General features: G+C 46.5%; 1 protein-coding gene across 5 annotated transcripts in view; it reads right to left on the minus strand.

Annotated features, from left to right (window-relative positions):
• Positions 1–2,251: 2,251 nt before the first annotated feature.
• The window catches only part of CDC25C (cell division cycle 25C), a 553,873-nt gene continuing 532,017 nt past the window's right edge, over positions 2,252–24,107 (minus strand). For all 5 annotated transcript variants that reach the window (XM_069651569.1, XM_069651568.1, XM_069651571.1 and 2 more), the window contains one exon: positions 2,252–2,705. In XM_069651569.1, coding sequence (XP_069507670.1) covers positions 2,565–2,705 — 141 coding nt within the window. In that variant the 3' untranslated portion in view covers positions 2,252–2,564. The remainder of the gene's footprint in view (positions 2,706–24,107) is intronic.

Genomic DNA, 24,107 nt, shown 5'->3' on the forward strand with positions numbered 1-24,107 from the left:
ATAGTGTTTCTCTCAAGTGTTTCTACTGCGATTTATATATCCGACTACCTGTATTTCACTAGTTTTGAATCCAAGGTGTCTCTAGCTTTTCACAGGCGTGAATGTGTATATGATTCATAGTAGTGTGACAATACTTAGCTAGAGGTTTCCAAGCTTAATGTGTATTTTAAGAGGCCTAATTGTCATTGTAGCCCTAGACTATAGAGAAATACAAAAATATACAGAGCACTCCGATAATTCCATTGTGACACGCCCCTCGAGTACAAGCCTTGCAGGTTCTGCTACCTACCTTGACTAGGTTTGGCCAGACTTCAGTGTCTTTCTTGTTCTTCATAATACGTTGGCTTCCTAAACACCACCTGGACGGTGGATTTTGGAAATCCATCCCAACAGTTCCTAACGGGGTCAGCCGTCAAAAATAGCTTACTAAAAGGTTCTACACTGTTTGTACCTGGTCGTCAGTCATGAAGTCTGACAGATGGTAGTACAAAAAAAGCTATTTAACAGTATTGCAAAAGAGAAAAGAGGGAGGGGGCAGGAGGTCTCAGCATAACAAACTACACAAAATAAATAACCCGGGGAAGGGATAGTTTATGCACATGTGCTGTCCGGAGCATAGTGTACAGAAGGCTTACACATTCCTGTCCCGTTCTGATTTTAAAGTGACAGCACTCTTTGAGAAGCTTTATTAATGCAGCCATAACCAACAAGTTGGGAAGGAGAGCGAACAGGATGCCAGGGTATGACTGGGGAAGTGAAGCCAATGGGTGTTGAAAAGGGGGCTGGACCTAGGCAAAGCCAGTTGCTTTATCTTCTAAAGTTTGGATTTCTGCGCCAACAGTACACTTCCCATGAATCTGGAGGAAATTAGTGCTTAGGCTTAAGAGAAGATCTGTCTGTGCGTGTATACTTCAACTTAAGGGTAACACAATTTGGACTTACGAAGGCTGAAGGGCTAGTATCAGCATTGCTTAGATTCAAACCTTTAATGGCAAATTAAACTCCCATTAATTAGACAAGCACTTCACTTGCTGAGCTATCTTACCAGTTGCTACTTAAATCCATGCTGTGGAAGGAACGCAGATATTAGTCAGTTCACCACCTTCAAGTAACATCATACTGGACTTCATAAAATTAACAGGTCATCAACTCAACATGCTTTGGTAAAGAACACAGGAATTGGTCAGCAGAGCACAATTAGGAAGGGGGTGCAGCCCCATTGGATTCTGCCTCAGCCAATACTGCGATTACATATATGGGTTCTACTTGTCATTTTCCAAGAGGGGTTTCAGCCCTCACTTGTACAGAGGAGCCACTTTCAAAGGTTTCAGAGCTAGGTTGCGACAGGCTGTTGGACTCGCACATTTTTCATGTTAACAGCAGGCCATTTTATGGTATGCCAACAAGACTGTCGAGTTAAAGGGACAGCTATGGAAGGGGGCATGGCTATCTGGTGATTCGCAGAAGTAAAAGAAAATCAGATTCTCAAAGTGGCAAGTCCATCCTTGCCTTGTGCCGATCTCAGAGCACTGTACTAGTGGAACAACCTTTACCTACCAAAACTTGATCATGACATCCAAATAGTACACTCCCAGAGAGCAGAAAGGCAGGCCTAAAGACACCTCTGAAGGCATGCTTTCTTCAAGTGCCAGTGTGGGCCAGGTATCAGGGGAGGGTGGGAAGAATGGGATGGAAATAAGACATATGAACATCCATCCAGTTCACCAACGCATGTTCTAGTGATCAAGATAACCTCCACAGAGCCCTGGAATGAAATGCAATCAAACTGCATGGACCACAATTTGCAGCCATGCCATGTTTCAGAGGTAAGTTTGATTTAAGTGAGATTGCCCAAATGCCCCTTCAGTCAACACCCCCACCCCAAAAAACCACCACCAACTGATGCATATTCCAGTCCACTCAGTGGCAAACATGTGACAAAAAAGAAAGACATGCTAGTGTGAAAAGATTTTGCCACAACACATGGAAAGATTGTGCATGCACTATTGGGCTCATTCCGCGCTGCCACATTTTTAGAATCTGTCATGACTAGACACCTTCTGCCCATCCCCCACTAGAAACCATGTCTCTCCAAATACAGGAGTCAGTCTGGTACTGCAGGCTGGCCTCCATAAATAATAAAGAATGTATAGAAAACCGCAACACATCTGCCCCCAGATCCATAATGAGAAGTGGTCGGTTCAGAAAAACAATCAGGACCAGTTTCTACTGATGGCCCAGGCAACAGGAACATGATTCATGGCTTTTATTATCAGCTACATTGAATTAAAAGCTTCACAGTGATGTCTTTCAAAGGCTATGGGCACACTCCTGATGCAGCTGTCCACATACGCTACATCAGAAGGGCGTGTTTGAGGCAGAGGACACTGCCACAGCTCTATTCTGGACCATCCTCCCAAGGAACTGTTCAGGCAAATTGCTGAGGGCTAGCATCTGACCTCCACCAGAAAGGGGGCTGGAGGGGGCGGGGGGCTCCACTGATGTCCTCGCTGTAGACCAGGCATTGCGCACGTCTTCAGTATCCACTGTTCATGAAGTCAGTTTCACTTATTGACTAGGCGAGCAACCTGCTCCTTCAACCTTCGCTCTCCAGCCCAAGACTTGCTTTTGGTGCGGAACTGAAGCATCTCCTCTCTGAAGTCCTGGTGATGCATTGGGCAGTAGCTCTGGGGATCACACAGCTCCTGTGATGGGTGCAAGCGGGAGAATGGTCAGCCAACAAGATCAGAAGATTACTGTCTGGGATCAAATAAGCAAAAAAGTGTCAAAGTGACAGTACGCAAACTTTACTCTCCCCCTTCGCCCACCTGCCATTACTCCAATTAGCCCACTTCAGACTTTGGCCAGAGGCAGGATCACAGGATTAGTGAATGAGTCAGTGCACAATAGATTTACAATACATGCAGTGTTAGGCAAGATTGTATGCAGTACCCTGTGGGAGACTGCACCAACCCTGTCCTCCTGGCAATAGGTAACCCAACCTCTGGTATAAGTCTGTACTACATATAATTGTAGTGTGGCTGAGCAGCCAGGCTTATCTCAAGAAGGGTCAATGTCAGCAGTAAGGTTGTTAGAGGTTCACAATGACAGATATCCAGATAAACACTTACACAAGGTTTCTTGATTAAACAATTATTAATTTGTCAGTTGAATAAGCCTTCTTTAGAGGGGAGCAATCATAAAATATACTTCAATAAATACATACTCTCAGTTTCACTAAATCAGTTCATACCCATTGGGGAATCGCACACAGATACTTCCTACACCCTCAGGTGACTTAAATAACTAGGACACTGGACATTAATGTATCACTTGCACATTTAGAGAAAAACTGAGTGGGAGATCAAAAAGGAAAAGTTCCAGACAGAGAAAACAATGGTTAACAAATATTTAACAGTTAAGTACTTCTTAAACCCTCCAATGCAAAGTATTTGTAGTATATTTATTTGTATAGTGCACCTTACCCAAAGGCATCTGGGCACATTTCTAAGGTTACAGAGACGTTGTTTTAAGCAGACATCAACAAATCATTCAAAAGTACTTACAAGATGTTTACAGGTTATTTACAATGGAAATAGTCAGAAGGTTAAGACTTCGCAAGGCAGAGCATCGGACAGGGAGTGTAGCTTGTTCAGTGTCCAAGAGGCAGATGGATGTTAGGGCAGTCTTGCGCTATAAGCCACATTTTGGCTTTGCTCTTGAAAGGGTGAAAGGAAGGTTCAGATCCGAGAAGATTTGGTAGCGAGTGCAGTTCTAACCTAGGTATTGAAAGACAGTGAGCTTGGGCTGCTCTCTGTGGGCGTGAGGCAGTGAGAGGTGTAAGTAAGTTGACCCGTTCATGGAGTAAGGTAAAGAACGTCGTCATAGTTAAGAAGTCTTTCAGGGAGCCAGAACAGCCAATGTTAGTTGAGCAAAAGTCTAGGGGAGCTGAACAAGTCTTGCAGAGTTTTAGAAAAGTTTGTAGAAAATGAAATCACTTTAGGCCCACAAGCTGGGAGGCTTGTGAGGGGCAAAGCTGCAAGCAACCCTCCAAAGGTACCAAGACAACTCTCAACTGAGAACAAGCAAGGCTACACGACAAGAAGTCAGTCATCTTAGTTTTACAGTACCTTTGGTTAGAAGAAAAACTGCTTTCAGCAGGCTTCTGTTCCAGTGTGGGTCTGCAGGTCCGATGTTCCTGGGCCTCAGACATGGGGACAAGAGGGAGGACATCTGGGGACTCCTGCACTACGAATGGAAGGTCAGTGGCAGCAATAGGCAAACTTCCGATCAGCTGCACTTAGCGGTTTCAGCTCCTCGCCGCTCCCGCAAACATCACCACCGTGGTTCTCGGATACCTTAATGGACTTTCCTCACATCTGGGGTCCAGCACTGTTGAGGTGGCTCGGGCTTGGTCAGTCCTGCTTCATGGGAGTCTGGAGGATCTTCCTGGAGCTCGGGTCCAACTTAAAAGCGATGCACTTGATCTGGTGTTCCTCTCCCTGGCACTTCGGTTCCTGCAGCAGCAATGGAAGTACAGCCAGCTCCAAGATGTCCAGACGAGTTCACTTTGGGGTTGATTGGTCCCATCAACCCAAGGTGAGAAGTCGTCCGTTGCAAGGCTTCTCTAATCGAGGTGAATTCGGAGCTTCAGCAATGCAGCAGGGCTTCACCAAGTGTTAGGAAAGATTTCATAATTGTATGTAATTTTCCCTCCATGCGTCAACCCCCAAACTTTTTGCTGCTGTTTAGACACCATTGACTGACTTTGCCAGAGAAGCACAGCCCTCAGCTGCACTCCTCTGGGATTTCGCTCACTTTTTATGGGGAAACTGACATGCCCTTAAGACAGTCAGTACTGGGAGACTTTTGTTACAAGACTAAAAGGACTAAGGGAAACAGTGTGCAATGTATCTCACAATACAGCACACTTGGATCTATAGTCAATTCCAAAAGGCCCCAGATACTCTTGCTGGACTTTTTATGAACTGTGCAGATGTGTCAAGGACAGGACTGGTGGCAGCTATCTTTTCGCATTATTTTTAACCCTTTCCTGCCATTTTAACCGCGTTTGGCACTAATAGGTGGCCTGGCTCCAAAATGGCCATGCCACGAGGTTCTTTGTCCTGTCCTTTGGCCATCTTGCCCCTTCCCCATGTTGAGTCGACCCAGGTCAGTCCTCATTTGGTCATGCACTTTCCCACTAATCCCAATGCTTTTGCAGGCTTCTGCATGTCTTGTGTGTGTGCCTCCAGGATGTGGGCTGGAATGTCTGGTTCCAATACACATCCTGGGTGCCAGAGGGTCTGGAGTGCCATGAATGCCTGGGACCGCCATGGTCCGTGATTTGTCCACATATGGAGTGTGTGTATGTGAGCAGATCTCCCATTGGGTCCTCTCTGTTTTGGCGCAAAGGGAACTTTGGATAAGAGGAGGCTGAAAACACCACTACCTTGTCGATCTTCAGAGTTCTCACTGAACAAAGGATAGGATCCAAGTATCCTGCAACACAAAGCTGAGCCGAGGAACCGCTGGTGACCCGCTGGAAGGTTTGGAACACCGAGCCTGCTGTCGTCCCGTGGGACCCCTCTACATCTGGTCATCCTAGAAGGTCTGCGAAGATGCTTCGACCCATTGGAATAGTGGGACCAACTATTCTCGGCACCTTAATCAAACTCTGCAAGTAAACTTTCTCCGAAGTGTCCCTGGACCAACCAGTGGACTGACCAGCTTACCCAATTGCTTTGCTCTGTCACCGCCGCTGTTTCGAGGAGGACCTCGAAACTTGGTAGACTGCTAGCTCTGTGTCCCTGGCACCCTCACACCGAAATTCGTACACTTGGCGTTCCCAGGTCTGAAGTGAGACGAGTGTGCCAGGACCGGAGTAAACGTGGTTACCCTGTTGCCCTGCTGTGGCAACATCCTTTGCAAGTCTGCTGCATTTGTGACCCTCTTGCCCCTGAAGCCTGCTGCAGTGAAACTGGGTCGATTCATCCACCCGGAGGGGAGAAATCGCCACTGTCCCGTTTGGGAATCATCGCTGTATCTCACAAACTAAAAAGGTGGCGAGACGTCCTTTTTGCCGCATTTCAACCTGCAAGCGTAGTGGACTGACCTGCCGAAGTGTGGGTCCGCTTGCATCAGGGAGCAGCGAGTACTCCATACCCCAACAGGGGCCCCTAGCACAAGGGCCAATTTTTACACACAAGTGGCCCCTGAGGGCCCCTCTCCTTTCCACTGCTATTGCAAAATAGCAACTCCATCCCAAACTCTTGAACTGCCTCTGCCTTCAAGTGGAGGTCCGCCTTGAATAGTGGGAACTTGTTCTGCTTCGCCTCATCCACCTTCCCGAGCTGCTAGAGACCCTATTCTGCCCATTGGCACAACGGCGTGCACTTGCATTGCATGTACACAGCACAAGGCTCCTCTCTTCTTAGGGCTTGGAATGCCTCTTAGTTGGGTGTATTCTCGATGTGGAACTGGGTCTAAATATCTGCACTGCCTGTCTCCCCCCCCCCCCATCCCATCTAGGTTGTCAACATATTTCGTGCATTTAACCCATTGGACCCCAATGGTCTTGTATATATTGTACTGATTGTGATGTGTTGGTTTAGTGTTACTATGATTCTTTTGCTATGGTCTATGTTACAAAGGCCTTGTAATAAATGTGTATGTTTTTGATATAACCCCTGTCTGGAGTAATTTGTAAGTGTCCTTGCTCTATGTGCTCATTGAGGTCCTTCAATCACCCTCACCCTCTTGAGACTTAGTCTTGACCGCCTGACATAGCTACCTTGATTGGTCTGACTTGTCCAGAGGTTACTCTGTTCCAAGAAACTAGGCTGGCCTTAACTTCTACCCATCAGGTCAGAGTTCAGAAATCCATCTCAACACCAAGCAAACCAATGGTCAGGGAGGTGCAGCAAGCATCTCTTCCAAGTTCTTCAGATTCCTACGTCCAGTGGTCAACTCTGCCTTCCAAGCACAAAGCCTTACCTTTTATGCAGGTTTATCCCATTCATTCGCAGCCTAGCTGTAACACAGCAGAGTGGCTGTCCTCTGAGGCCAATCACCTTTCGGTGCATTTCTGTAACCAAGGAGATTAAGCACAGGGAGTGTCGGGCACCTCCCTCAATTCCTGTCCCTGCCAGACACGCTGGAGCCACAGGTGGGTTTCAGAACTGAAGCCCGCCAAAGATCAAATGAACAAAGGGACCAAACGTGGTTTGGCGCGCCGAGTAAATCTCAAGGAGGACCTTTCCAACAAGAAAATGCAAAACATTGCAGCTTGCGGTAAAAACACACAATGGTAGTAAAAAGTAAACCACTGCCACCAGCCATTAATTGTAGAAAGGGTAACAAACATGTTACATGAGAAACTAGACAAAGGGGATACTAAGTAACCCCTCCAGTACCCTATGGTAAGATGGTATGTGCTGGGTCTAGAAAGTTACAACATGTAAGTAAAGTCAATTTCACTTCACTGTTCTTGGAAACAGTAGTTTCACCAAGAGAAGGTATTTAAACCTTTGGGAAATGTAAGACTTCCTTGTGTCACTGCACTGAAGGTGCTGTGTGTCACAATGTAAAGATGAGGCCTAGGGAGCTTTTTAGACTCCAAAGTCAAAAGAAACAGTCCAAATCACAGAAGAAAATACATGAGAGTGGGAAAAGGGTCTCACTCTTTCCAGGTTAGAAATTAAGTCCTAAAGTCCAGCAAAAGAGGCGGTGTCTCTAAGGTAAAAGGGAATTCGCACAATTCTGAGAATTCTCCCCAACATGCAGCATCTCAGCCCAGTAAAACGCTGCAATCCTGGATTTGTATGGTCACAACTCACGAGCAGATTGAACACCTGGAACTACTGGGTCCATTAACTTACTCCTTAGAGCATAATGACCTAACCAGCACGATCCGCTTTAGTGATAACCTACTGCTAAACAAATATGTAACAAATGCAATTACAGTAGAGAATGGAACACTAAGCGAGTTTTAAAGAACACAAGTTGTTGCATGGCAACAGTCCATGCAGTAGGTCTGCATGGCACAGGAAATCGTGTCAGTCTAAAAAAGGTTTCTGGGCCGCCATATGTAACCAATCAACAGTTACATGTACTCTTGGAGTACGACCTGCTGGCCATCTGTTTCCACTCTCACTCCAGTGCCTGCTAGCATTGATTGAACATGGTACGGAGTACTATATGGCAGCTGCTGAGTGGGACACGTGGCATTTTTGTTGCTATAGACTTATTCAAATGTAATAAGATTGGGGAAAGGCCTCACTCACCCCAACGCTAAGCAGGGGTTCCCTGCCTCAGTACAAAATCGGTCCGTCGGGAAGTCAACATTTAAAATAAATCCACTGTTGTGTCAAAACTAACTCTAACCCTCACACTAACAACTCAATATAATGGTACAAAGTGGTTGTCTTCTCAGTGGGTCTTTCATATTTCTTTTCCAAGTTCATAACACAAAGATCCAAAACGTGCAAAAACAAAGTATCACAGGGAGGATGCCTTCCTTCTCTTAGTTTAGCCACAAAGTTCACAAATCCCTGGTGTCTTCTCCCTTCCACAGGTTGCTCCTCCTTTGCACAGCCAAACGGGTTCAATCTTCTCTGGTACTGTGACTATGAAGGTTTACCTCAAGAAACAATTCAAGTGGTACGAGCCACCTAGGCGCCTTAGATCCTCCAACACAGGTAAACTGCAAACCACCAAAACGAAAAAGCAGCACCGCATTGGCAAGGCCTTCCCGACCTTAAGTATCGAAAAATGGAATGAACTTCCCACCTCATTGAAGCTCGAACCCAATTACCTCCTTTTCAGACAAAAATTGAACACATTACTTTTCAAATGAATCCCGGAAGTATATCTAAACGACTATGATCAACACTGGCCACCACACGTCTTGTCCCGTCCTTATTTTCTGTTGTCCTGTCTCTTTGTAAGAACTCTGATGCCTGCAGGCTTTTAGCGCTATATAAATAAATAAAATAAAATGGAGTAGTGATTGTCGTTCTTCTATGGGTGCAAGTTCGACTCGCTTACGATACGATAGGTTATTTATAACGTGCTTAATACCCAGAGGTTTCCAAGCGTGGACCCGGGGATTGAACCTGCGCTGCTCTGTCTCATCTTGCTTCCAAGGCAAGCACGTTGCTCCTGAGAGAACTGTTAAAACCAGAAGGTTTCAACAAGTGGTTTCAGACTTGGTGAACTTTCCAGCTAAGTACTAAATATTGCACAGCAAACCCGGTTTACCTTTTTCCCCCAGGCACTATGACTATGAGCAACTGATGTATTACTGTTATAGGTGCAAGTCCCAGACTCGCCGTTGTCTTCGATACTTCTTTTAGGTAGGCTTGGTTTACTCTCCTGCCAAGCACCACCATAATATTATCATAGATGTGAAAGTTTCTTCAACATTGCTTTCAGGGTTCCAGACCCACAATTCTGGGTTTTTCTCCTCATCCATTTACCCCTCTTCTGCTTGCCACCATCTTCTCTGGTTCCCAGCATATTTCTGCCCCTACATGTATCTGGTTATTCTGTTTGCGAGGGCATCCGCCTTCTTCCAGCTTCTTCCATCAGCCGCGGGACCCATGGTGCTTGGGGAGGCTTGGGGAGGCTTAGTCTGCAGCACCAACTGACCTTCTGGAAGCTGTTTCGCTTCCCAGGACTCTGGAGCGCTGGTTGCCTGCGTCTGCCAGCATGGCGTCCTTTCCAATGTGTCAGGATTGGCTGCGGAGCTTGGCTTCTTCCTGGGCATCCCAGATGTTTCCAGCCTCCAGCAGACAAAGCACCTTACATTAATTCTTGTGAACTTTATTCCAATAGCTACATTACAAACATGTACATGCATAAAAACAGTTTGATATCAGAAAACATTAAAAATACATAATCTGGCTACTAAATCACAAACCTGTACATGCATAACAATCTGATCTATAACACATTAAAAACAAGCAAAATATTTGGTGTTACTTCAATGCATCACGTCCAAGGGAAACTTGCCCAAACTCGCACAAAACAATGGAAGGAGAAGAGCTTGCCACCTCCAAATAATGTTAATTACAAATATTGATATTTCTGGCTGGGAGCATAAACATAACCCTTACTAATCTTTTGGTCTGAGTAACCAGGCATGATATATACATTTGGAAACCAAATAAATTCAGATCGCTGGTACTTTTACAGAATAGTGCCTCTACGACTCTTCGAATGCCAGTCTCTCTTAACATGGGAACCAAGTCGTCTGCAGAACACTCCTAGCTTGGTATAAAATAAAAAGTGAACAGTTGCCTCTTCACCATCTCCACAAAGGGAGCAAATGCCTAAACTATTAGCATCCCAGAATTTAGTGAAGGAAGCCAACCTGAGGGTGCCTATCCTAAAGTTAAGGTATAGCATCCTAGCAAGCAGAGGGAAAATATGATCCAAGTAACTACTGAACCCAAATTCCTGCCTGCTCCTCAAATAACCTGATCCCAGTTGCAAAGGCCAGCAATCCTCTACCATCCTTTTCCTAGTATGCTCCAGGAGAACTTCCTTCACAAGCAGATATTGCTTTGGTAATATGCACTGGGTTTTCCCCAGAGATCATCTACCCCTAGATCATAAATGGTTGTTTAGATTTACAACCCATGGTAGATGCATTCCCCCTTTCAAGATCAACAAATGACCCTTCATCTTGCAATACAAGTTCAAGCCAGGAGTATCCCAAAGCCATAGCCAGAACACCACAAGTTTCATAGGGGCCATGAGACCTATTGGACATAAATCAACTTCTAAAGGAGTGGAATCGTTCGGTGTCCCCGCGATAAGTATATCTCCAAGGAATGCAAGGTTTGTATAGCCCCATAGTTCTTCCCAATATAGGGCAGAGGAAGCTGCTTTTTTCTTATACAAGATCAATTCTGCTTAGGAAAAACAAACCAGAAACTCATGTCAACTGTACCCTCCCGCTTTTGGAAGCCTGCCTGCAGAGGACTAATGTCATCAGCGTCTTCAACCCATAACTAAACATGCTTCAAGATGACCTCAGCAAAAGGTTTACCAGAGCTCTCCAAAAAGAAGATTGGCCAGTGATTCGCCTATTGATCTCTTCCCTCCCGTTTTAAAAGTTGACACATTCACGCTTGGTATGTCTCCACAACTCCAGTACTGTGTTTAATACATGCCAAGCATAGCTTCCACATAACAGAAGCCCATATAAGTCGGCCATCCTTGAACACATCTATTGGTACCAGATTGGGGCCTGCACCCTAGCCCCTCTTCTGTGATCCAATTGCAGAGAGAAAATCATCCAGCCCCAGAACAAGCCTTTGCAACCAAGGCAATCATAGGCCTTGTTGGGCAAGCCCATATTCACATCACCATATAAAGCCAAGAACCGTTTCTGCCATTCCTCAGAGGTAATGCTACACTGAATAAAAATGGCACCCCCTTTTTTCTTGGACTATTACCTCGGACATAAGCATCTGCAAGTTGTTCCCATTTTTGATTTAGACGAGCATCCTTCTTATATTTGTTTACACTTTTGTAATGATTTGCGATTTTGCGCAAAGGTGCTTTATTCACCGCCAAGGCCAAAGTTAGGCTATTAGCCTTTGCATAGCATTTTTGCAGTCGTCATCATACCATTCCATCCTTACAGTAGTATGTTTCTTCACTGTGAGGTTCACAACGGTGACGTGAGGAAGAATGGCAGCAACCACTCCCCGAAATTCTTCGAAAATGGGAGAGTTTAGAATGTTATCCATACAAATAGTTTCAATGTTGGACAAGAGGGCATCGCAGAGCCTGGCTTGATTTCCCACTCCATCAATTTGACCCACTTGACTGATTTCCGTTACCAGAACTTAACACTTGGTTACGCGGGGAGCTAGACTGATTAAAGACAGATTACCATTTAATTAAAAAAACAATGGATAAGGGCCTATGATCACCATCGTATTTATCCAAAACTGCAAAATGAATTACATACTTCCAATCACTAAAGGAAAACCAGGCATAATTGATCAAAGTAGAGTCATAAGGTCCAAAAAAGGATTTATCAGCAGGTTGATAATTTTTTGAACAGCCCATTACAGGCTCTCAAATCAAGGGAGTACAAAATATAGCCTGTCTCAAAGGCAAAACTATGGGTCATTTCTGGGCGATAATCAAAAGGTGGAATATCCAGGGTTGCATCCTGATCCTCCCAAATACCCTCCAGATCCAGGAGAGGTTACATTTGTAGGTTAAGCACCCTGCTAAAATGACGCGCATCTTACCCGGCTCCTGGTCAGCACTACAAATTACCAATTCATAAATCTTAGTCATTATGCTGGGCCAGTACACGCTGTAGATAATTAAGGTCAGTTATCCTAGTCTCCACACACCAGTTTAGCAGGAGATTCACCCACATAAGTAGACCTCCAATGGGGCGTCCACTAGCTCCTTTTAAAGCAGGTATCTGGAAGAATTGAAATCCCTGCATTTCTACCCTCTCTAGCCCAAGTTTCTCAGAAAACCAAGTTGATACCCGCTTATAACATTTCCCCATTCTAGGTAGGATAGATGTTTAGAGATTCCTGCAATATTCCAAGAGAGCATTTTACAGGATACAGTCTGACCAATAATTCGACTGCCCGAAGAACGTCAATCGACTTCATCAAGGTTATTCCCTGGGTCAGGCACTCCATCGTTGCCCAAGTCGATAATTGGCGTGGCACAGGTTTCCCCAAGATAGCCCATGTTACAGTTTTTCCTTAGCAACTAGTGGCGGTGCATAAGCTTTGAACCTTATTGCAGAGCCACGATTCAGACAGGTCCGAAAATCAAAAGCAAGACCACCCTCCACCAGCTGCCTGCCTTTTGACAAAAAAAGATGTGGCTGCAATCTGTCAGGTCATTTAACATCCCAATACATACACATCTCATAATATGCATTCCCCACCCCCCCAACCCTCTGATAGTAGATGGGCATCCCTTGACATGACTTATCTAGTGGTTGCATTAATCTATCAAGGTCTGGTTTTCGAGGGTTCCTGATAGTTTGGTGGCACTGTACATAGTCACAGAAGAGGGATCATCTCTTGCCAGCATTCTTCTCCCCAAGTTACTGTCCGGCAGATTTACTGTTCCCTTTTATTTCCCTATGGAGCGATGGTCCTGCTTAAATGTCAGGATGAGACTTGGCCATCCTCTGACTGATGACTTCAACAATGGGTCTAATGTTGTCAGGGGGCACAAAGCCTCCCCGAGCTATTAATTTGTTATCCTTCAATGGGCGTGACCTGCCAATGGCAGGCGCAGGACCTGGGGTTTTCTGCCCTACACCCTTTGAGGTCAAGGCCATCGCCCTTTAGGTTTGGTACCTCACATTCCCATCCTTTGTTGAATTTTTAAATATATTAATGGGCTCTCTTAGCTCTCCAAGGAAGATGTCAATTTGATCGTCTCTTACTGTAGTTTCACCTACTGATTCTACCACCCCACTTGTCCACCTTTTCCGATGGCTAATTTTTGTGCCATCCACCTTTGAGTTCTTCGCCTGACCCTTGGTAACAACCCCTTTGTTTTTTGGATAACTAACTCTGCCCTACTTGGCTCTTGCCCCCCTTTAGACAAGGGCAGGAATCTTTTCGATAAGGTGATTAACAGATCAATTATTACCCTCTCAGTCACATTGACCACCTCAGTAGCCTCTGCGACCTCAACCTGGGACAGGTTTAAATGTATTAATTCACTAGATCAATTGCTAATTAATTCGCCTTAAATACCTCTAGTAGTTTAGATTCTGCATGCATTAAAATCATGCTCTCCGGCTGGCACATCGATAATCTTAGTAATAGCCATGATCTACAATGCCCTCCCTCCCCACCCAATTCGAATAAATCTCAACATCTCCAGCATTAGTTTTACTACCAACAGTCCCTACAAGCTGGTAATCAAACATTCCTCCTGCCTACTTATCCCTTTCTTTACAGAACCTCAAAGGGGTCAAGTGGGTCCTCAATAAGCTTGTGTAATTTGTTTCGGCTGGTTGAAGGGAGCACAACATCGGAACTATTTACAGATAACATCTCCTCTTGGAAAATACCAAAAGTTTCCTTGTCCATAGCCACACAATTTGACCCAGCACAATTAGTTGAGGCTCCCTTTTTATTAATACAATCCACCTCCAATCCACCAATATCCCATATCAAAATGTTAATGTCAGAAATGACTGCATTATCTTCTTTGATCTGCTCAAATATTTTATTGAGCTAGTTAGAATGATCCTTAGCTGAAACTGAGGTTTTGGACAAGTTTTAAAGTAGTTTTACAAAATAAAATAAAAGTATTAAAAAGGGTTAAAAACAAAATAATCTAATATTTAGCAAGATACCAGTGGTTTACAATAGACGAATTAGATGAGAAAATGCAATCAATTGTGGGAGCAGGGCATGCCTGAGTGGCTTGTAGGACTGCCAGTGTGCGTCTCCCCACCCCTGCCACCCACTCAAAGTGTCTTAGGCTCAGAATAGCTGAAACTAGCAGAGATCAGTGACCAATAATATAAGGGAAGGCAAAAAAAGTTCCCATCCAGTGTCTGGATACAATACTGGATATACAAGCTGGGAATGTGGCTATGCAATGATACGAGCAATATGAGCTCAGTCCCCTTAGCTTGGTTACTAGAAAGTCAAATACTCAAAAGCACAAGGCAGACAGAAAAAAGCAGGAAAGCACAGAAGCATTGAAGCAGAGTCTGGCATATGTCTATCAAAGAGATCACCAAGTGTCTGTTTAATTGGCCATGTGGGCACTGCACTGCTGGCAAACGGGGCAGAACAAACAAGCTGACTATCTAGGTTAAAAAGAACAACCATACGTAAAACAAGGGAATCACTGTGCTGATGCCTATTAAAAAGGTCAACTGCTGTGTTGCAGAGACTAAAAAGACATTTCTTACTTCCCTTAGGGAACTCTGATTGCAGACTAAAGTGCCACTTGATCCAAATCAGTACCCAGTGAACTTTTGGTCTGCCAACGCCCAACACCCTGCTGGTGCTCAACACCCACGCCATTTGCCTATATTCAGGACTCCTCCAGGGAGGACTGTCTCTCATCAGAGTTTGGCTAAATCAAATAGGTTGGTCTGCTTACTGTGGTTTCGCCTGGATGCTCTTCTGCACTCTGCACATCTTCCTCTCAGTACATTTCGTTAAGATGTCGTAACTGTTCTTTTTTGTCTCAGTAGTATTTAGGAGGAGAAAGTTCTACTTTTCTCATATACATAGAAGTATGAGAAATTCCAGGATTCTGGAGAGGGTAAGAGGGTGTTGAGACAGTGGTAAAAACATGCCAAGTTTCTCTTAGGGTGTCATCCTTTATTCCGATAAGGGTTTTACCCTTCTACTGTGATCGTCCTGCGGTGCACCACCCTACAGGGGTTTTTATTGGACTGTGGCGGCACCGCCGTAACCAAAGGAGAAGGCTCCTCCCCCATGGGAGAAGGGACGACATCCAAGGATTCATCACAACTGGTAGTTGCGGGGGGCCAATTATGTGACTTCTTCACACCAAATATTTTAATGAGCAGAATTATTTAAGATATGAAATTCTGGAACGATTTTATTCAATTCCTGCAATTAAATATGAAGTGAGGACTCTAGCTCCCTATTTATTTTGCTTGACTGTTGTCTCCCTCTTACTCCACTTATTTAATTTGTATAACGCACAAACAGCATGAAGGCATTGTGGTGCAGCTGTGGCACTAAATTGAGTTTTCAGTCCTGCAACATTAAACCAGGTCTGTGTTAGGCAAGAATTAGTGCAGTCCAACTGGTTTGAGACTACACAAGACTTTTCTTGGTATTCGGTAAACCACCTTTCAATATAGGCCTGTATTACACAGGTTGGTAGTGTGACTGAGCAGCCAGGCTCATCTTAACAGGGTTAACGTTAGCTGTACAATGAAATCATTAAATATAAATATCCAAGTAAACACTTACACCCTTAAAGTTCTATAATGCATTATTTATACACAACAATATTTAAAGCAGTAATCAGCTGTAACATTAATCCCAAGTGAGGATTAAATTCAAACATCAACGATAAGCAGGTGAGTAATTCATTCATATGTTACACATGTTCCAGCACCCTTATGTGACATCATTTGAGGAGAGTATAACATTCGGGAGTAGTTTACCTGTAACTCCCATTTCTCCAGTGTTGGTATCTTTCATGGATTCACATGCTGTGAATATTTCCCCGTCAGGCTGGGAAACCTTGGTAACTTTAATGTAGTGGTTTTTCTATGGAATACTTCGACACTGAGTGTCCCATCGACGTCTTTATGGGTGCTTTAGGCCGCACCAATAGGACATCCAGTATAAATAATCCCGCCCTGCGGCTTCCCTTCAGATTTTAACCACACCAAACATGGCAGAAACGCAAAAAGGAGGTTTGCCTGAAGGGGGAGGCAGGAGGGCACATGTGATTCCATGAAAGATAGCAACACTCGAGTAATTGAGTTACAGGTAAGAAACTTCTCCCTTCTCCAGCATTGGATCTTTCATGGATTTACATGCTGTGAATAGACTAAGTAGCCGTACTTGGAGGTGTGTAACAGGCAAACAAGACCTATGCAACCGGTAACATTAACCAACAGAAAAAATATAAATTTTCACTTATTTCGAAAACCAAAAAACATTAGTAGAGCCAAAAGAAAAAAAAAAAAACAAGCTGCGGGGCTTACCCTACTGGAACAGGCGTTGAAGCCCTGCATGCCCAACTTGCACGTCCTCCGCATGTTGATTCAGACAGTGTCTGGTGAAGGTGTGCAGCACAGCACATGTTGCTGCTTGGCAAATCTCACTGAACGGTATGCCTGCCCACAGAGCCGCCAAAGCCACCGCAGACCTCAGAGTGGGCCCTGGGAGTCAACTGTAAAGGTTGGTTGGCTTTCTCGTGGCAGAAAGAAATCGTAGACTATACCCATCGTGAGATGCCTTGCTTCGAAATCAGCTTCCTCTTGTTGGAGGGGCCGAAAGCCACAAAGAGTGGTCTCATCCTGAAGGACAGAGTCCTGTCTTGATAAAACTTCAAAGCCCTCTCGACATCCAATGAATGCAACGCTTTCTCTGCCAGAGTGGTAGCCTCGGGGGAAAAAAGGTTGGTAAGGCTATTGTAGTGTTCTTGTGAAACTCAGACGGAATCTTAGGAATAAAGTGAGGATTTGTAGATAGGAGAACCTGGTCCTTCATGAAATGCAGATATGGCGGGTTGATGACCAGAGCCTGGAGTTCTGAAACCCCCCTGGCAGACATAATGGCCACTACAAAAACATGATAACACTTCACAGCCACTATTGACATAGGCTCAAACAGTGGTTTCATGAGGGCCGGGAGCACCAAGCCGAGACTCCAGACCGGAGAAAACAACTTCGGTGGGGAAACGTCCTGAAAAAGCCCTTGAGGAAGTGTTTAATCAATCTGTCACTGAAAAGGGGTGTAGAGTTGCGCTGCCGCGTGGACCTTGATCGATGACAATGCCAGACCCCCCAGCCCCTTCACCAACAGCAGAAGATAAGGCAGGAGTTGTGGAGGCAAACCCTGCAATGGCTGCAAGTTCGGCTGCTGCGAGTACCAGGCACAGAACCTTTTCCACTTCCAGGTGTAAGACGAGTTTGTAGATGGCGCCCTTGCGGCCGCCAAGATGCGGCGACAATCCAGAGGAATCCTTAGGTGGCCAAATTCAAAGAGTGGTCAGGAGCCATGTTGCAAGGCTGGGGGAGCCTGGGTTGTGATTCCACACCTTTCCCTTGTTCTGTGACAGAAGATGCGGCTTTGACCCCAGGTGAAGAGGGTCGTCCACTGCTAGGTGAAAGTCAGAGAACCAAGTCTGTCTGGGCCAGAACGGGGCCACCAGGATAGACCCTGCATGGAACCTTGCGCACCACCTGAATCGTTTTCCTGATCAGAGGAAACGCGTACATGAACAGGTCCATCCACAGGAATGCGAATGCAAGTCTGGATGAGACCACCTGCTGGCGAAGAGATGGCACCGCTTGTTTTCTAGTCTGGCGAATAGGTCTGGGGGGAAGGGGGGTCCTTCAGCCGCCATTCATGCATCTGAGCAGATTCTTTGCTGAGAGCATCCGCCTGAACGTTTTAAACCACTGGCAAGTAGAGAACCAAGATCTGAACCTTGTGCGCTATGGCCCAGTGCCGGACAGTTTGAGCCTCCTGGTGCAGGGGCTGTGAATGTGTGCCCCCCTATTTGCGCAGATAAAACAGTTGTGGTGTCTGTCAGAATCCGTACCACTGAAACCTGAAGGAAGGGCATAAAAGACTTGAGTGCCCAGTGAACTGCCATTAATTCCAGAATGTTATATGCAACGAAACCTCAGTGAGGGAACACCGGCCTTTGACCTGGAACTGGTTGAGGTGAGCCCTGCAACCAACCTGGGAAGCATCGGTCACAATCGTGTATTGAAAATCTGGTTCCACCATGGGCATACCCCTCACGATGTTGTGTCCCCCACTGCAGGGCATCTGCCAGCGATCGGGAGACAAGAACTTTGTTGGACCAGGAGCCGTGGATCTGTGCCCACCTTGAAGCGAGGAACTCATGCACCGGCCGCATGAAAAGACAATTCGGGATGAGTGGGATGCAGGTCGCCATGGTGCCAAGAAGAGACATGTAGACGCAGACTGGGACCGAAGGTCCTGGTACAAATGAGCCCGCCATGGATAACAGCTTCTTTAACCTCTCCTGCGACGGCTTCACCCGATTGAGCTGCGTATGAAAGTGAGCCCCTAGAAAAACTAAGTCCCTGGAGGGCATCAGACAGGATTTGTCGAAGTTGACTCCGAAGCCCAATGTTGTAACAGGAGCATTGCTGCATCAAGCGATTCCAACATCCGCCGACGAGTCGCCCCCCCTGACCAGCCAGTAGTCCAGGTAAGGATAAACGTGGTGTCCATTCCTGCAGAGGTAAGCCGCCACCGGAGCCAGGCACTTGGTGAACGTCCTGGAAGCTGACTTTAGGCCAAATGGGAGAACCCAAAACTGGTAATGCTCGTTGCCGACCATAAACCGTAGAATCTTGCGATGCTTTGTGTGCATAGGCATGTGAAAACATGCATCTTCAAGATGCCAGAAATTCTCCCAGCGGAACAGTCAGTATGACGTCTTGCAAAGTTAGCATCCTGAACTTTTGGAGATTCACATTTTTGTTTAGCATGCTTAGGCCCTGAATGGGGTGCCATTTTATGTTTGGCTTTTTGATGACAAAGAACCAGGAGTAGGTTCTGGTTCCTATTTCCGACACTGGGACCCTTTCTATAGCACCTCCTGCCTCAAGACCTGTAGATGCAGCTGCACTCTTCACCGGGCCAACAGAGCGTTACGGATCCCAGAACTTCGAGTGGCCGTATTGGACTGCATCCAGCACCTATCTGTCCGTCGTGATGAAACACCAGTCGCCAATATGTTGCGCCACCCTCACACCAAGTGGACTGCCCATGTGGCAGTCATTGTTGAGGCTTGGACTGACGGCCTCTATGAGCGGGAGGAACAACCCCCCCTCTTGCATGGTCCTTGATAGTCCTTGTTCCGTTGAGTGCACTGGAAATATAGTCAGAAACCCTGGGAGAAATAGGTAGAGTGACCATACCCCTTGTTGCGAGATCCTGCAAACCTGCCTTTCCCAGAGGCTCTCCGAAATAAGCAAAAAGACTGCCTGCCCTGTAGAGTCGTCAGAGACCTTGCAGTATCGGAGTCATACTTCATGTTCTTCAGTGCCGTCATATTTTCCCCAAACAGCTGCTCCCCTTCACAAGGCATGTCCACCACCTTGTGCTGAACTTCTGGTTGCAAGTCAGCATAGTGCAGCCAGGCCTGCTACTGGAGAACTGCACCATTATTAATCTGCTTAAACCCAGATTATGCCAGGTTAACAGCAATATTAATAGTCCCGAACCAAAAGCATCGTCTCCTTCCGCTGTTGCTCAGGCAGGTGGTCCAACAGAGGAGCCAATCTGTGCCATATCTCGCAGTCGTATCGCGCCATGATAGCCAACGAGATGGCAGCCTTGACTGTAGTAGCACCCACCGTGAGCACCTTTTTTCCAAAAAGCGTACATCTTACGGTCTTCATTGTCCGGGGGAGTCACACACTTGTGCTGGCTACGTGCCTTCCAACTAGCTGCTGCCGATACGAATGACTCCGGAGTGGGCTGTGACGTTGAGCACTTTGGCGTGGACTCTGGTGCCTTGAACAACTTCTCTAAGCGGCCCTTGACCGCGGGTTCTGTGAGCGGATGGCGCATAGTCCGAAGCCCTTCCTGTCACATGTGGTCCACAATGGGGATAGAGAAGACTGCCTTTCACCTCTTCCCATATGATCAAACAAAAACAGTATTTCCTTTCCTCCTACAGAGTGAGGCCAGACTCATGGCATGCCTTTGCCAGCATGGCATGAAAGGCTCCAACATCATCCAACGGAGAAGGCTGTACCCGGCTACTCAAAGCATCAATCTCCGGATCAATATCCCAGGTATCTGCCCATCTGGGCGATGACGAGCCCGTCGAGTGTCCTGCGAGACACTGTCTGGCTCATACTCTACCAGTTCTCCCTCCTCCTGATCCCTACGAGGAGGGCTGAACGCCTTAGGAGACGGCACAGGAGTCTGAACCAGAGGAGACCTTCTAGGATGAGGCCCTCTATAGCGAGGGGCTTCCGAAACTTCCTTCAGACAAGGAATGACAGGCAAGTCCTGCCCCAAGGGAACCTCCGGAGCCGAGGCACAGGAAGCCGGCCATCCAACTGTCCCAGGAGCGATTGCAGCGTTGTAAGCACCTGCATCGAGAGCAATGAGTACGGATTAACCAGCGGATAATGAGGCGGGACAGCACCCAGGCCTCTGGAGGTGGATGAAAGAGAAGGCTGCAAGCCCAACACCGAAGGATCTAGAAACTGATATCCTAGCTCCTCCTCCGGACCGAGTCAAAGTCACAGGTCGAGGGCCCCTGCTGGAGAATATCTATCGGGAGTACACATAAATCCGGAGGCAGATTGCCATGGCACTTCACCCGAACGCGACACACCCACAACGGCCACCAGCGGCATTGAGGACTTCTGCAGTTCCACCCCTGCCGGAGCCGCCGTCGATGTAGCGGTCGTCAGCAAGGCCATCGACTGGGCCGTCAGCAAGGTCTTTGATGGGGTCATAGGTAGTAAAGCAGTCATCGAAGGAGGGTCCCTTGTCGAGGAGCTAGCCGCCATTGAAATCGACAATAGCCCAGCCATCGGTGCTGACCCCTCTGTCGATGGCAAAGAGGGCCGCTTGGACGTGGACCTGGAGTGCTGTCTGGAAGACTCATGGCCCAAAGATAAATGATGTCTATCCTTAGAAGACTACTTTTTCGTCGACGAGGACGAATGCGGTCGCGACTTCTTGTCCTAAGCATAGGTCTTGTGCGACCGATCCACCGACTTCTGCGGGGGTGAACCAGAATCCTTTGGCTTAGCACTTGGTGCAGGCTTGCCTTGAGAGGGGGCCCCAATCCCGTACTCTTCAGCAACAGCCGTGCCACGGAAGACTGTGCCTTTTCCCAATACTTCTTAGGCGTCCGTTCTGCCGACCGCGCCCTCGGGTGCGAGGGCAACCTCTTAGGAAAAGGAGTAAAGAACCTGCCCCTACAGGCAGAACCGACCTCCGAAGCCCATTTGTTCAACCAGCAAATCCATCGCCAGTTACGGTCCTTGAGCATCTTCTGGGAGAATCCCCGGCAAATGTCACAGTTCTCCACGGAGTGATTGGAGTACAGGCAGTACAAACAGTCTGCATAGCCGTGTCCTTCATAACCATTCTTGAGACGGCAGATAACATGATGGGGCCTGGAACGACACAGGAAAAGCAAAGGCTGCGTAGATAAACGAGAGCAAGTTCTCAAGAGAGAAAACAAGGTGATCAACAGTCTGGAGACGGTTGAAATCTGAAGGGAAGCCATGGGCGGGGCTATTTCTACTGGACGTCCTATTGGTGCGGACTAAAGCACTGTTAAGGAGAATTCTCAGAAATGTGCTAATTTCTCTCTACCTTAGAGACCCACATCAACTTTGCTGGATTTTGAGGACTTGAATTTTTAACCTGGAGAGCGAGAGACCCTTTTTCCCCAATTTCATGTATTTTAATGTGATTTTGAACACTTTCTTTTGGTTGTGGAGTCTGACAAATTCCATAGGCACCATCTTTTACTTTGTGTTACACAGCACCTTCTGTGCATTGGCACAGGGAAGTCTTTCAGATTTCATCAAGTTTTAAATACCTTCTCTTGGATTAACTACTGTTTCCAAGAGCAGTAATGTGAAATTGACTTTGCTTACAAGTGTAATTTTCTAGACCCATCACACACTATCTTACAATAGGGTGCTGGAGGGGTTGCTTAGTATCCCTTTGTCTACTTTCTCATGTAATATGTTTGTTACCCTTTCTACAATTAATGGCTGGTGGCAGTGGTTTACTTTTTACTACCATTGTGTGTTTTTACCGCAAGCTGCAATGTTTTGCATTTTCTTGTTGGAAAGGTCCTTCTTGAGATGGGCTGCAGTAAAGCACACAAGCGTGCCATGTGTGTCAAAATGGCCCCAGTCGTTTTTTTTTTTGCCATTTATTTTTGTAAAGGTCCTTCTTGATACTTACTCTGCGCACCAAACCAAGTTTGGTCACTTTATTCGTTTCACAAATGAAGCCCACCTCTGGCTCCAGGGTGTCTGGCGGGGCAGGAAGCGAGGGAGGTGCCTGAAACTCCGTGCTTAGTCTTCTAGGAGACAGGAATGCACTCATAGGCGATTGGCCGGCTGGCTGTCCGGCAAGGATAGCCACCCTGCTGGGTGACTGACAGGTAGGCTGGAATGAATAGGAGAAACCTACATAAAAGGCAAGGCTTTTTGGCTTGGAAGGCAGAGTCGACCACTGGACGAAGGAATCCGAAGAACTTTACACAGACGCCTGCTGCAACTCCTGGACCGTTGGTTTGCCTGGTGAAGCCCCGCTGCTGCGCTGAAACTCATTTTTGTTTCGACTAGAGAAGCCCTGCAAGGACAACTTCTCCCCTTGAGTTGGTGGGAACAATGAACTCCAAAGTAAGCCACCTGGACATACTCTCGGAGCTGGTTGAATTTCCATTGCAGTCACGGCAGGAACCGAGGAACACCAGATTGTGTGTGTTGCTTTTAAGCTGGCCAAGAGCTCCAGGAAGAGCCTCAGGATTCCCAAGAAGCAGGACTGACCAAGTCTGAGCCACCTCAGAGTGCTGGACCCCAGATGCAAGGGAAGCCCATCTCGACAGCCAGGAAGCAGTGTTGCTTTTGCGGTAGACGCGAGGAGCTAAAACACCGAAGTGCCACTTGTTTGAAGATTGCCGGTTGCAGTCGGTGACCGTTCCATTGCAGTGCAAGAGTCCCCAGAAGTCGTCCCTCTCGTCCCCACGACGGAGGCCCAGTAACACCAGGATATGCAGAGCTGCACATGAACAGAAGCCATCTGCTGCACTTTTCTTCAGCCTAAAAAGGTACTATAAAGTTTAAGAGAACTTACCTCTTGCTGTGCAACCTCACTTGTCCTCAGAGACTTGTCTTGGTTGCCCTGTAGAGTTGCTGCCAGCTTCTTTACCTCAAGCCTAATCAGCTTGTGGCCCTACTGTGATTTATTCTTATTCTACAAAGACTTATAAAAAAATTGTGCAAGACTTTTACTTACCTGCAAGAAGCGCTTCAGTTCACCTTCACTTTTGCCAACTTAACATTGGCTGGCCTAGCTCCTTGAATGACTCTTCTCTCCTATGCTTATGTGGTGTGTCTTCCTTCCAGGAAGGGGTTAACTAACTTTGCATTGGGGTTACCAAAAGTACTTACCTGCTTCAGAATGTTTGTGTGATCTCTTGTTTTGTTCCAATAACCTTTTCCTTTGACATAACCCCAAGTCTGGTTCTAAATGCAACCGTGATATATTATGTCCCCAGCACCTAAGGCTGTAGGTAGTGTCTGTGGGCCATCCCAAATGTGTACTTGCTGATTTGGAAATATTAAGAGGGGGGTATTTTTGGAGTGTATTTGTGTGTTACTG

The sequence above is a fragment of the Ambystoma mexicanum genome, chromosome 3p (assembly GCF_040938575.1).
Source record: "Ambystoma mexicanum isolate Mex_15411 chromosome 3p, UKY_AmexF1_1, whole genome shotgun sequence".
NCBI classification, from domain to species: domain Eukaryota; kingdom Metazoa; phylum Chordata; class Amphibia; order Caudata; family Ambystomatidae; genus Ambystoma; species Ambystoma mexicanum.